This window comes from Ochlerotatus camptorhynchus, unplaced genomic scaffold, assembly GCF_037179485.1.
Source record: "Ochlerotatus camptorhynchus isolate MF236.1 unplaced genomic scaffold, CSIRO-AGI_Acam_v1.1 ptg000250l, whole genome shotgun sequence".
In the NCBI taxonomy this organism is placed as follows: Eukaryota; Metazoa; Arthropoda; class Insecta; order Diptera; family Culicidae; genus Ochlerotatus; species Ochlerotatus camptorhynchus.
The window spans coordinates 1280001-1293632 of NW_027040740.1; the positions used below are offsets into that span (position 1 = coordinate 1280001).

At 37.2% G+C, this 13632-nt stretch overlaps 1 protein-coding gene across 2 annotated transcripts in view; it reads left to right on the top strand.

The window, feature by feature from the left end:
- Myo10A (Myosin 10A) overlaps positions 1-13632 on the top strand; it is a 105367-nt gene that overhangs the window by 87301 nt on the left and 4434 nt on the right. For both annotated transcript variants that reach the window (XM_065226386.1, XM_065226389.1), the window contains 4 exons: positions 3612-4003; positions 5564-5786; positions 5843-6159; positions 8775-9594. In XM_065226386.1, coding sequence (XP_065082458.1) covers positions 3612-4003; positions 5564-5786; positions 5843-6159; positions 8775-9594 — 1752 coding nt within the window. The remainder of the gene's footprint in view (positions 1-3611; positions 4004-5563; positions 5787-5842; positions 6160-8774; positions 9595-13632) is intronic.

Consider the following 13632-nt stretch of genomic DNA (forward strand, 5'->3'; position numbering starts at 1 on the left):
CTCATTGCTGAGTTCCTGCACTTTTGGCGATTATGAGTGAACTAAACTCAAATTTGGGTCGTTCTCATTCACCGTGTACGCAGGAAAAGAGCCAGTGTCGCTACTTGATAGCAAACTACTCATAATGGGAGGAGTCTTTGTAGCTTTTATATCACTTGGTTGCACATAATTCTGCTTTAACCTGAAAAGATATAAAAGAGCCCTGCTGTATGGCATTAGCTCATTTTCGCTTCGGAGCGGTGAGCAGCAATAGCAGCAGTAGGAAGGTGGCAAAGGAGGAAAAGGTCGTGGCAAAGGAGGAAAAGGTCTGGTAAAGGAGGTGCCAAGCGTCATCGCAAAGTTCTTCAAGATAACCACCATCCGTCGTCTGGCTCGCCGTGGCGGTGTCAACGTATCTCCGGTCTGATCTATGAGGTGTGCTGAAGGTGTTCCTGGAAAATGAGGTCCGTGGTGCTGTCACCTACACTGAAAACGCCAATCGTAAGTGGCCATGATGTCCTGTACAATAAAACGGCTCTATTCAGGGCCATCAAGCTTATATCAGTAAAGAGTTGGAATAGAATTTATCTGTGCCTGTTTGTCCATATTCAGAACCACAAAAGCCCCCAACGACCGCACAAAATGCTCTCTAGAGTTGTAATCTTGTAACCAAACTTGGAAGCAGGGCTGCAAGTGATTTTGATTGATTCTCTTAATCAACTTTCTCTTTGAAAAATATTACCACAAATTTGGTACGCCTACAATTTAAAAACGGAAAGAGCTGAGATAATAGATAATTGCTCAATTAAAAGAACTAAATGCTCTTCACATTTATTCCGTCCACTAGCGGTCCTAAGTCAAGCTTCCGTTCGTGCCCCTAGGTACAGACCCTTCTACTTTTTTATACGGTGTTTTTACATTGTTTTTTTCCTAGGTTTTTTCTACGCGTTTTTAACGGTTTAAAGAGTTCGGTGTATTATGATATTTTGAAACTATAATAACTACTTAAAAATAACAGAAATATTAAGTTATACTATGATAACAGAATGAGTTCTTACTATGTTATTGATTTAATTTATTGAACAACAAACCAATAGCTCAAAAAGATATGAGAGCAAGCTTTGATTTTATTTTGCTATGTACCTCTATCCGAAACTTCTCCCAGGATCAGCTGACGCTTTACTTCTTAGGTACAATACACCAACATTGAACATTTATCAATCGAATAAACATTGGATTCATGAATAAAATATTAATTTTAGTGAACTGTGACGAGACTTGTTCACTATCCAAGCCTGGACTCCAGTCGTCTGGGATGGAGTTGAGAAGGCGGAGTAGTGTAGTCTTGCCTTCCGATGTTATTTTTTTCAGTAGCGGGTAACCGAGCTCGTCCAGGCCACCGAGCTGCCCTTTACCACTGGATTGCGCGCCGCCAGCGCCAGTTTATGCAGCCAGAAAGGTTGATTGATCTCCAACTGTATATCAGAGTAAATAAATGCATTTCAGGCACTGGTGACTGATTACATGGGTTTGGCCCCATGTAACCCCCTCCATGCCTTACAGCTTTATTTGAGTTTTATTATTGATTTATAAGAGCATTCCATTTAGTTTTATACTTTTTTTTGTAAAAGGCGGTTGGTTCTAGGTCACTGTATCAGGTCTGGGCAGTGAACCGAGAACTTCGTGAGGTAAATTTAGTCGCAGTTCACTGAAATTAATATTTTATTCGTGAATCCGATGTTTATTCCACTGATAAATATTCAAGAACTATCTTAGTAAAGAAATTCCCAAGTAACCAAAAGTTCCGCATTCAACACTTCCAAGTTCCATAAAGTTCAAATAAAGTTCCGACAGAACATTCAAGTTCCATAAAGTTCGAATAAAGTTCTGACAGAACTTTCAAGTTCCATAAAGTTCAAATAAAGTTCCGACAGAACTTTCAAGTTCCATAAAGTTCAAATAAAGTTCCGACAGAACTTTCAAGTTCCATAAAGTTCAAATAAAGTTCCAACAGAACTTTCAAGTTTCATAAAGTTCAAATAAAGTTCCGATAGAACTGTCAAGTTCCATAAAGTTCAAATAAATTTCCGACAGAACTTTCAAGCCACATGAAGCAATCTTCTTCTTTTCCTTTAACGTCGGTCTAGCTTCCACACCTGCGTAGGATATCGCACCCATTCAACACACATGGGCCGGGACCAACGGCTTTACTTCCCTTCCGAAGGAAGACGTGACCAGAGATTTTTATGCCTCAGAAAAATCCCACCGACCTCGACTGGGATTGAACCCAGACCCATTGGGGTGTTAGAAAGCAGTCACGCTTACCTCTACACCACCGGCGCCGGCACATGAAGCAATCCACACAAATCTTTTTTTGTAACAAAATTTAATGTACGTAAATATGAAATAATCAGTGGCCCGAACAAATCATATATCTTATAATTATGCAACATTCTATCAAAAAAAAATCAAAAACTTATTTCCTGGATTCGAACCCATGCATTCGGCATGTGATCTACGATTGCTAACCACTGCGCCACAAGTGTGATGGAATACCATGCGGGCAAACACCAATTTAAATTCATCAAGGTGCTGTGTTTCATATTCAAGTCAGTCAGCTGGCTCAGAAAACTCCAACTATAGGCGGGACAACAGCTCACTTTAATATATTTCAGATGACGTAGTGGTTCGTGCTGAGACTTTCACGCAGAAGGACTGGATTTAATTATTCAAACAGTTCCATTCCTACTACTAATGCTGATAAATCAATACACATTAATACCTGTCTTTAGAAATAACTTTCATAAAAGTGCGAACTAAATATAGAATTGGTGTAGAGGACAAAAACCTTTTTTAATTTATTTTCTAAAAGTTCCGTTCAAGTTCCGCCAGAGGCTGCTTAGAATGCTCTTCAATTATGGTGCCGGAACTTTCAAGTTTTTATAACGACTTAAAAATAAGGCTGCTTAGAATTCTATAGACCACCTTCAACCAAGTTGCTTAAGCCATAAATAGCCTTTTATCAGAACTTTTGGTTACTTGGGTTAAGTCTATTTACATGAACGATGCTTATAAAAAGCGTGCTGAATCTATAAAGCAAGACCATGCTGGAGGCGGTTGTGTTCGATTCCCATTCCATTCCTTGCATAGCATATTTTAATAGTCAGGAAGTGAGATTTGAAATCATGACTTTGGCGTGGGAGGTACTGATGTTGATAGGCATAGATAATGCACATACTTGTAACACAATATGGTACAGGCTTAGAAAGCTCGCTATTAATAACTGTGGAAGTGTTCAAGGAATACTAATTAGAGAGCCAGCGTGGGACGTAATAAGTCAAAAAAAGAAGATTTTACATGCAAGTTTATATATTTATTTATAAATTTTATTTTACCCCTTTTAAGCATATTCTTCATTAAATATAACTAGGGGACGGGCCCAGCATAGAGGATAGCTGCATGCCTCTTACGTTGAAGGTCACGAGTTCCAATCTCGTTCCCGGAGAACATACGAATTACCCGAAAAATACATAAAGTGTCTATAAAAAAAACCTTATTATATATTAATCATAGCAACAAACGGTGAATTGAAACGTGTCTAATATATCTGTTTCCACTTTTAATATTTCCAGACTCAAACTAAGGGACCTACAATATCATCTGGAGTACGTGCAGCTGCAGCCACTCTCAACGTTCCTCTGGAGCGCCTCGAAATATCGAACAACAGTCCCAGCTCACCAAATCAGCTCTCACCGGCTGAAAAATCCCACCGGTCATCGACCATCGATTACGATAATATGCACCTCGAAAATGGACTGCAACCACAGCAACAGGATATTCCCTCGTCACCAAACAATCAAAATAATTATGGCCATCATGGACATTACAAAGTTTCAGTGAGTTCCATGGGAAATAACTACGCACAAGGTGGGCACATAATGCAGCACGAAGAATCATCGCCAACTCAAACATCACTCACCAAGCATTCTCTTCTTCAGTTTGCAATGCAACATTTTAGAAACGAGTAAGTATTCAAGAACTTTTCTAGATGCTTAAAACTTAAATCGCAAATAACGGATTATTTTGACAACATAATAAATTTGTGCATCTTTAAATAAATTCTCGTTATGTAGGGTAACCAATATTGGTCATTAGAGGTACAAGACGTGGGTGGGATAGGTTAGAACATGTCCTACCCACAAAATATCCGTATGAGACATTCGATGCAATGTCCCTTCCATGTTTGTATAGCGAATCTAGACAAAAATCAACGACTGATATGAATATTTAATTAGTTCATGGTTTCTGATTAGCTCAGTTCATCCACATTGCTTCACACCATGTGAAATTATCTGGAATAAATCCAAATATATATATGAACGATAGATATATGAACTCAGAAAACGGTGATTTTGAAGAAACATCGATGAGATTTGTGAAAAAGTTCATTTTTCATAGACATTCCTGAGAAAATATTTCTAAAGCTTCGAATATTCTGCAAGCTAACCCTTTTACATTCCTTGATAATACACCCAACCGGGGGGTGTAAGATTCGATTGCAATTATGTGCAATTAGTGTTCTGTTTATTTTTGGTTGGTGGTTGGTGATTAATTTTTCCAAATATTTTTAGATTAAGTTTTTGGATCTTCCCGAACATCACGAACTTTGAAAATTCATAACTCATGAACCAAACATTGTAGATAAAACGTTATGTAATTAAATGATAAGAAAATTAGCTCAGCAATCCATTAAAAACACAATCTGAAAAATGTTCCCCGACAGTATATTCACGGTGGAGGAAAAACTCAGGAAAAACCATTGGTAATGAAAATGTTTCTAATCATTTTTATCATACTTGAAAACTTATCTTAATTAGGTTCATTCTATAATTTCCAAACCTTACTTTTAAACAGTGATACAAAAACACAAGATTACAGAGCAGGCAAAACACATTTCTATAAATATACGTACTATCTTGAATTTCAATTCGGTTTTGCTTTCGGTTCATGCTAAAAAAAATCTACCTTCACTTGTGGATTTTGTTAGGTATATTCTATAAAATCCAAGCCTGATTTTCAAAGGGCAGAGCAAAAATCTCAGCTCAGATAGCTTCAGAATAATCCCATTTACTTAAGCAAATTTACAGCAACTTACAACGAGTTCCGTGGAATTCTGAGGTATTCCATATATATATATATATATACACATAAATATGTGTAAATATATATATAAATATATATCTATATCTATATCTATATATATCAGCAGGTCTGTTAACGCGATATATATTACATACTTAGAAAAAAATCATGTAAATTTAGGTGCTCTGAGAGTGACATATACGAGTAAATTTAAGTCAAAACAGACGCGAACTATAGCTCATTCAAAAGTACTTTTCATCGAGCAACGAACTTTTCAGTCTCGGAGCAATTAATATTACATGACATGTTTGTTTATGTCTCATGAAGTTTTATGTCAAAGACGGATTCCGTCACGTGTAAAATTAGTTATTTCTAAGTGTGTATACCTTACACAGTCTCACATTCAAAATCCTTGTCTCACTTATTATGAAACTATTTTCAGCGGCGAGGAATTCAAAAAAAATGATAACCGAGGAAGTACACGCAATCCTCTTGCGGAAATGGTAAAATGGCAGGGTAATCCACTTCGATTACCTCTCTTGCGCCTGCCACCTGACTTAGCTCCGTTAGCGATTGAATGTTTCGATTGTATCCTTCGATATTGTGGGGACCTTATTCCCGATCCCGAGCTAACCGAAGTCAAGTGCGTCTACACTGTCCTGATGGTATGATGAAACTGTATAAATATAACAATATTTATTTCAAAATATTACTTTCATAGCACTGCCACAAACATTTGACCTTGAGGGATGAAGTCTACTGTCAGCTTATAAAACAAACTACAGCTAATCGTTCAACGTGTCCTGAATCGGCCCAACGCGCATGGCGACTACTGAGTATCCTAGCAGCATATTTCGGTTGCTCCGATGCACTTCGTCCGTACTTGATAGAACACCTAACATCTGCAGCATCAGATCGTCGACGAGCTTGTCACGGAACGGCCGCTGTCTGTCTTACCAACCTTAGGAAAACGGCACGCTGTGGTGGAAGGAAAAATGTACCAAGCGTTGAAGAGGTCACAGCCGTATCAGCTGGACGGTATGTATACACATAAATTCAGGATAAGCACTAGGGGTATTCACTCATCGCATCGTAAACATAAACACTATGAGAAGAGGGAGATGGTCAAGTGTCTAAGATCCATCAAATTAATTTCAATAATTTGTATGAACGATTGTCTCTGCGGGGATGTTCAACAATCAATAATTAAACAAAATATGTATCGCTGAAACACCCACCAAACGGAACCCAAAATACCCAAGCAACAATTTTGGTTTTATGAGGGTTCTGGAGACCATTATTTAGACTTGTAGCATGCTTTAAAACCTCGATAAAACTTGCAATGTTACTTGGGTATGATGCCTACTGAGATGCTGGGCATCTGATAAAACCAACAGTCCATTTGTTTTTGGATTCTCATGTGATTTGAAGTGTGGCATGATAGATTTTGGTCCAAGTCAGAAACTGGCCACTTCCCCCTGGGGTAGCCTGAACATGTGTGTCCAATGTGATCACGGGCAGTTGATATAACCACAATTGCACATGTTTTGTGATTTGAGGTATCGGTATTTTGGTTTAAGCCAGAAACTGCCCACTTCCCTTGTGGTACACGGAACATGTCCGGATGTGTACAATTCAATCCTACACGCTCAATATGACCAACATTAGTCTTCTTTCTGAATTGTAATGTGATATGATGGGTTAAACACGATTCAATTCGATTATAGACTCACGACCCGTATTCAAATTGACGAACCAGCCATAGGCTGAAAGTCACTATAATAAAGTAAAAAAAAGGCTACCCGTGTTCACCGGAACATGTTCCAGTCATATCTCCGGAACCAGTTGACCGATTCCAAAAATATTCAATATCATTCTATTGGACCATGGCACCTTTCATCTGGCGGTGATTTGAAGTTTGAATTGAGATTTCGGTGAATTAGTATGGAAAATTATTGATGTTCACTTAGATTGCTCTAACATTGTCATTTTAACAACATATTAAAAATTTCAACATTTGGACATGTAGAAGCAAAGTTAGCAAGTACACCAATGTTGCCTGCTGAGCAATTAATGGAGCATGTCATGGGAAAACCAACTGGCTAATTAATTAATAACTAATTATACTAACGTTCAACTACAATGTGGTCTTTCGCAAAGTTGTAGCTGAGACAATTTCCTACACGCAAACCAAAAATCTATTACAATGAATGTTAGTTCCATTTCCTATCATCCTCTGTTCATGAACATCGCAGCGAATGTTAGAAGTTGACCTTACAGGCGATGCCTTTTTTATTTCGTACAGGTTTTTTGCCTTTTTTATTTCGTGTTCTGTCTGTGCTTTCACCTACACAAGCAAGCATTTGCCTTGATTTTTATGTATAACATGGTAGAACGACGCACACCCTTGCCGCGAATCTCTCCAGCAGAAAAAGCATACGAAGTCGAGTGTGAGAGGAAAGGAACGCTTCTTGTTTGCTTTTAGGCTATCCTTATTCAAAAGCATGGAGAGAGCAGTGGAGAAAGCACAGGTCTGATAATCGCAACGTTCGTGGTTCGAGTCCAGTCGGCAACCTTTTTCCTATTTTTTTTTTCGACATTACAAATTTACCTCACTAATACACTCTACATTTTTCGGTCTCCAATTTTCTTGCATTGGACCGCAGCTAGGTATATCGCATCCTCGGTTCATGCGGTCTCCACTTACATCCTCTGATGATGAATCCCACATAATTGTAAGCGAATCTTACATCCACCGGTTGGGTGTATATGATTATTTACATAGAATTTATGATGTTATGTGATATTCAGAAACAAATCATTAATTTTGCTATTGGAAAAATAGAAACTATGTGAAAACTTTTTTCAGTGTAGAGTGCAACTTTCTTTGACCTAAAAATTTCTCAAATAAAGATAAAAAAAAACTTTCTTTTAAAGAATGGAGCGATTATTCAGTGATGGATCGCTCTTTTGGGGTTTTTCTATTTATGTTTTATTATAGAATGCTAACGTAAATTCCAGTTGAATTTTCAGTTAACTCATCGTAAAATAGATAGCTCAATGCTATGTATCTCCCTATCAAAATGCAAAGAACCACATTCTGTGTTTTCACTGAAGGTGCACTCGAGAGCGCTCTCAAGTGCACCTTCAGTGAAAACACAAAGTGTGACTCTGCGGTGCGGATATTTTGATAGGGAGATTAATAGCACTAGCCTATCTATTTTAAGAAGGGTTAATTAAAAATTCAATTGGATTTAACGTTAGCATCATATATCAAAAAGTAATGAAAAAGTTCCAAAAGAGTGACCCATCCCTGCTTATAAGAGTGGTTTCCCTCATTAAAATGAAAAAAATCTGTTCCGAAAAAGCGAAAAAAAAACTAATCGTTCAATTTTTATTGAGGTCTCTAACAACTGTGGCAAATCTGATCGTATTTGGCTACAATCTGGAATTGCTGGCGAATTTTAAAGTTTGTAAAACAAACAAAAATAACGAATGGGAAAGTTGTGGGACACCTTAATATAACTTGCAATGCCAGTGGCAAACAGAGGACTGTAATGTACCATACAAACTTGACCCACCCTAGTGTATATACATATTTTTAATACATTATCCAGTTAGAATATCTTTTAAATTTGATTGATTTGTTTCAGATCTGCGAGAAGACAAATTTATCGGTTACCAGGTGGAGCAGAGCGCATCGTAAACACACGATGCTCGACAGTAGTTGGAGATGTAATTACGGAGCTATGCTCACTTTTGGGAATAGAGATACCAGCAGAGCAACAAGAGTTTTCATTGTACTGCATTGTTCAAGGAGATGCGTTCACGATGCCTCTTGCTGCAGACGAGTATATACTAGATGTAACAACCGAGTTGCTAAAATCAGGTCAACCATTCTATCTGATTTTCTGTCGCTCAGTGTGGCATTTCCCCCTAAAACGAGACCCTGCCCCAACCCCTCTATACATAGAAGTACTATTCAATCAGGTGGCACCAGATTACCTGGAAGGACTACTTTTGGAATTACCAAACGGCGGAGCTCCCACTCCTGATTATGTTCGCGATATGGCTAGAATCGCTGCGATACTTCACAGAGCAGCAGACCTGAATCATTTACCGGCAATGAAGGAAATTAAATTTCTGTTGCCAAAACCAGCTCTTTCGCTACGAGAACTTCGTCCAGCCCAATGGGTTGCTTTAGTACAGTCTGCTTGGCCATCCATAGCCGGTCTAAGTCCCATACAAGTGAAAGCTCAATTCCTGAACGTATTGTCTTCATGGCCATTGTTCGGAAGCAGTTTCTTTGCCGTGAAGCGCGTTTGGTCTGAGGAAACACCTGCTGAAGAAGTAAGCCCAATGTGGAGGGAGCTGATACTTGCACTAAACAGACGCGGAGTGCTATTTTTGGATCCCAACACGCATGAGACGATGCAGCACTGGCCATTCAATGAAGTGATTTCTACTAGAAAGGTAAGTGTACCGAGATGAGCCACCCTAATAAAAAATACCATACCCGAACGATAGCCCAAATCATAAAACTATTCCACAGATCGTTTGGATGATACCCTGAACACGCAAACGTTAAGCAAAATAACCATACAAATTTTATTAGGGCAGCCTAATGCTGAAATGTCGTACACGTTAAGATCAGATTTTTACCCAGATTGGACGTAAAGCGGACAAACTAAAATATGCATAAATTGTTTAACCCAAATATGGGTAAATATAAGTCAAATTTGCATAAAACTAACTCATATATGAAACATATTTACCCACATTTGGGTTACAAAAATTATCCATATTTTGGTTTCACCGCTCAATCTGGGTAATCACTTAGCGCATTCTTTGTACACTGATCTTAGCGTGCAAATAAAGCTAAATCATATTATTAATAATAAGAAGAAGAAGACAGGGAAGAATTATTTCATGAATATATTTGCTTTTATATTCGACTTAATGTAAGTAAACTTTCAACTTGAAATGTTTAGCCACACACGCGCTAGTAGGTATTTTTAATTTGATTTGATGAAAGTTGGTGTCTGCAGTCTGGACTTCCGAGAAAATTTGAATATCTAAAACAATTAGTAATTTTTTTTTTCGTCTTAAGAAAAAGTGCTATCATCGTCAGGATTGGGATTTTCTTTAGACCCTAAGATTTTAGCACTGACAGACGGTACAACTTTATATACCCTGAACATGGTCATGTTCAAAGACATAACGTCAGACATAAAACATCGTAGCGTTTTGATTCACTGTAGTGCTCAAAAGCCAATATGTGATAAATTAATATATTTTTAAGTTTTATTGCAAGCTTATTGCGGACAAGTTTTACCCATACCCTACTTTAAATTAGAAATACTCAGAGCGAGAGAAGAACGGTGAAAACAAAATACAATTCGGCAGCAGGGTTTTATATGTAAATTATCTTGCAGCCCTTGCTGGAAGCTAGCATTTCACATAACTTTTCTTTTCGGTTCGATGTACACACATTTCTTGGTGCCATTAATAAACCAACAAACAAACGAACCAGCCCAAGGTTGAAAGTCTCTCCAATAAAGTAAAAAAAAAATATACATAATAACCATCAATGATCATTTAATCAATAGAGTTCGAATGTTATTTTTGATTCTTAAAACTAGTTGAATTTTAGAAGCAAACAAAAAATAAAGGTGATTGAATTTCTATTTGACTAGAATACTCGCAAATATAATCTAGTAAGAATAAGAAATCCTATAAAAAAAAATTCCATTGGCACAGATTTTGACAGTTAATTTGGCTCAAAACATTCACTCCGCTCATCTCTTCTTCTGCGGATTTCTAGTTTTAATCAGAGGATCGTCTGGATGTTCTGAGGCATAACATCTCTGATCACGCCTTCCTTCGGGAAGTAAAGCCGTTGGTCACCGGTTCATGAGTTGATGGGTCGATAGGTTGGGTCCAGGTGTGGGAGCTGCCTTCCTGGAGTCAGTAGCATTGGTGTTCAGCACGGAAAACAAGATTGACGGAAAAAAATCAAGGAAAAAAAATACTCACAATCAGGGGAATATGATTTTTCAGTTATCAAAGGAACACATCTTAGTCCTTGTTACTTTTCGTGCCTTGTTAATAGTGATAAGTCCTCGGGTTGCTTGAACCTAGGATGATCTTGAAACAACGAAAAAATTAGTTAGTCTTCATCTATGTGATTCCTCATCTTCTTTTCGTTGTTCCCTAGTTTGAAGTGGTTAACACTGATGCATGGTCATTATCGGTGTCATTCCTTAATTTTATTGCTAAGGAATCTATTTTGGCTGACAAAGGGGCGCGTATTTGGAAGGTGTTTCAACACTCCGAAGGCTATAAATGAGACCTTTCAATTAGAGTCGGATCAAAGACATCTTACCGTGTACATTTCATCACAGACAAACAGACGTAACTCTTTGAAAAAGTTTTTCTTGAAAACATAGTATCTCAAAACATAGGACCTCAGTAGCAACATCTTTCAGGCTTCTCGCGGAAAACAAGCTTGCTCGCTAACTCTCAAGCAATATTGCATAAAAGTTCTATAGAATGTATAGAAACGTCAAAGTGATCCAATGCCAGCGCTGCGGCGAGTAGTTCGCGGAACTGATAATATTCAAATCAACCGTTAAATGCGTTAACGAAGATACACAATGAAGAGTTACGTCTGTTTGTCTGTGATTTCATTATGACAATTGTGGGTGCTCCTTAAAAGAGGCGCATGAAATTTAGGCGGGTGGACATATAAAAAATCAGTGAGTAACCGAATAAAAATTTACCATTCAAAAACAATAGAATCTGTTGCTACAACGCAATAAAATCTATTGTCAATACAATAAAAATTAGAATTATTCGTTATGTATAATAGAATCTATTGTTAATGAGACTTTTACAATAGAAAAGCGGAGTGGTTAATTACCGGAACCATAAGAAAAATCTCGAACAATTACAACTAATTTGATTGTTTTTTATTGTTCATAATTTTGATAGCATATAATTTAATGTAAACCTATTTTGTTGCCAATTTGATCACTTGACATGCTTTTGATTTGACATGTCCCATAATACTTTGAACGTAATAAACCCTATCTTGGAATTCACGGAACTGAATTCCAGAACCCCGGAACCGATGTTACGTCATGTACGATTCCCAGATCCGGGTTCCATAACTCCCGGAATTGATAATAACGTTGCCAGAAATTGTAGAAACATTTTAATTCACTCCTACTTCCAATATATCATCTATCTGATACTATTCAAAGCACCGATAACCAATTCGCTAGACAACAAATAGCATTTGGTCATACTTGTAGAAAAAACGAAAAAAATACATATTTGCATCTCTCAAAAGCGGGGAGAGGTCTAGCGTTGCGTAACTTACTTCAAAATATAGATGCACTATAGCGCCCATTACACATGTCAATATATTGACAAACATCGTATTGTCAATTTTCCTTACAATATTATCAATACATAAATATTGACAACATTAATGACAATATGCTAAAGCGCTCGTTACACGGTTCAATATATTGACAGTAAATATTGACAGTTGACATACTGACAATATTATTGAAGAGGTAATATTGATGACGATGGATTGATGACGAGTATTGTTGAACAACTGATTTTCATTTCACTTTGTCAATATTCTTCCCCTACCCGAGAGGAGGGAGAACGTACGTCATTTAGATCGACTAACTCACAAAGCACCTTCGTGCATGCAGTGTTGCCATTTGTTTAAATTTTCGTGTGTGATATGCAATCGATTTCAAACTGAATAAAAAATGTATCTTTTTACAGTTACCAATCACCCAGGCTTCGTTTATATGGATGTACATTTTCTACAAAATCACAAGCATAATCATGTTATTTTTTTACTTTAAAATAAAATAAATACTATCAGCGTTTCACATACCTACATGTAACGTAAATTAATTATTATACGCATGATTTTCATTTATTAATGTTTACCAAAACATCAGCATGGTAGTTTCTATTTGGGAAACTGCGTACCGTTAACGTGGGGTATTCCAGACGTGTAGTAATTCCGCGCACTCGACAATCGATTTGATTAAATTCGATCAATTTGGAAGTACATGTCCTGTGTATTTTCTGTGTCCTGTCAAAAAGTTACAACATTTGGTATACCAATTTGGTATTTGAAAAACAAAATTGAAATTAATTTGAAATGAGTAAGTATAAGAAAATGTTGGGTGAAAGTTGGTTTCTATGGTTGTATATCCACTAAACCAGGACTCCGCTGTTTGGTAATTTTTGAACTACGGAACTGTTCGGTAAAAGTTTAAAAATCAGTGAAAAATTAAAAAAAAATTGGAAATTTATACCGAAAATGGTCGGACCAAGTTAACCCCTTTTGAACGATAAAAAACCAATTTGTCGATTTTATTGATTTCCTTCGAGTAACGGTCATTTGAAATTTTTCCAATTTTTTTCAGCTGTTCAAAAACCCGGGAAAATTTACCGAATTCAGTGTGTAGCTCGAGT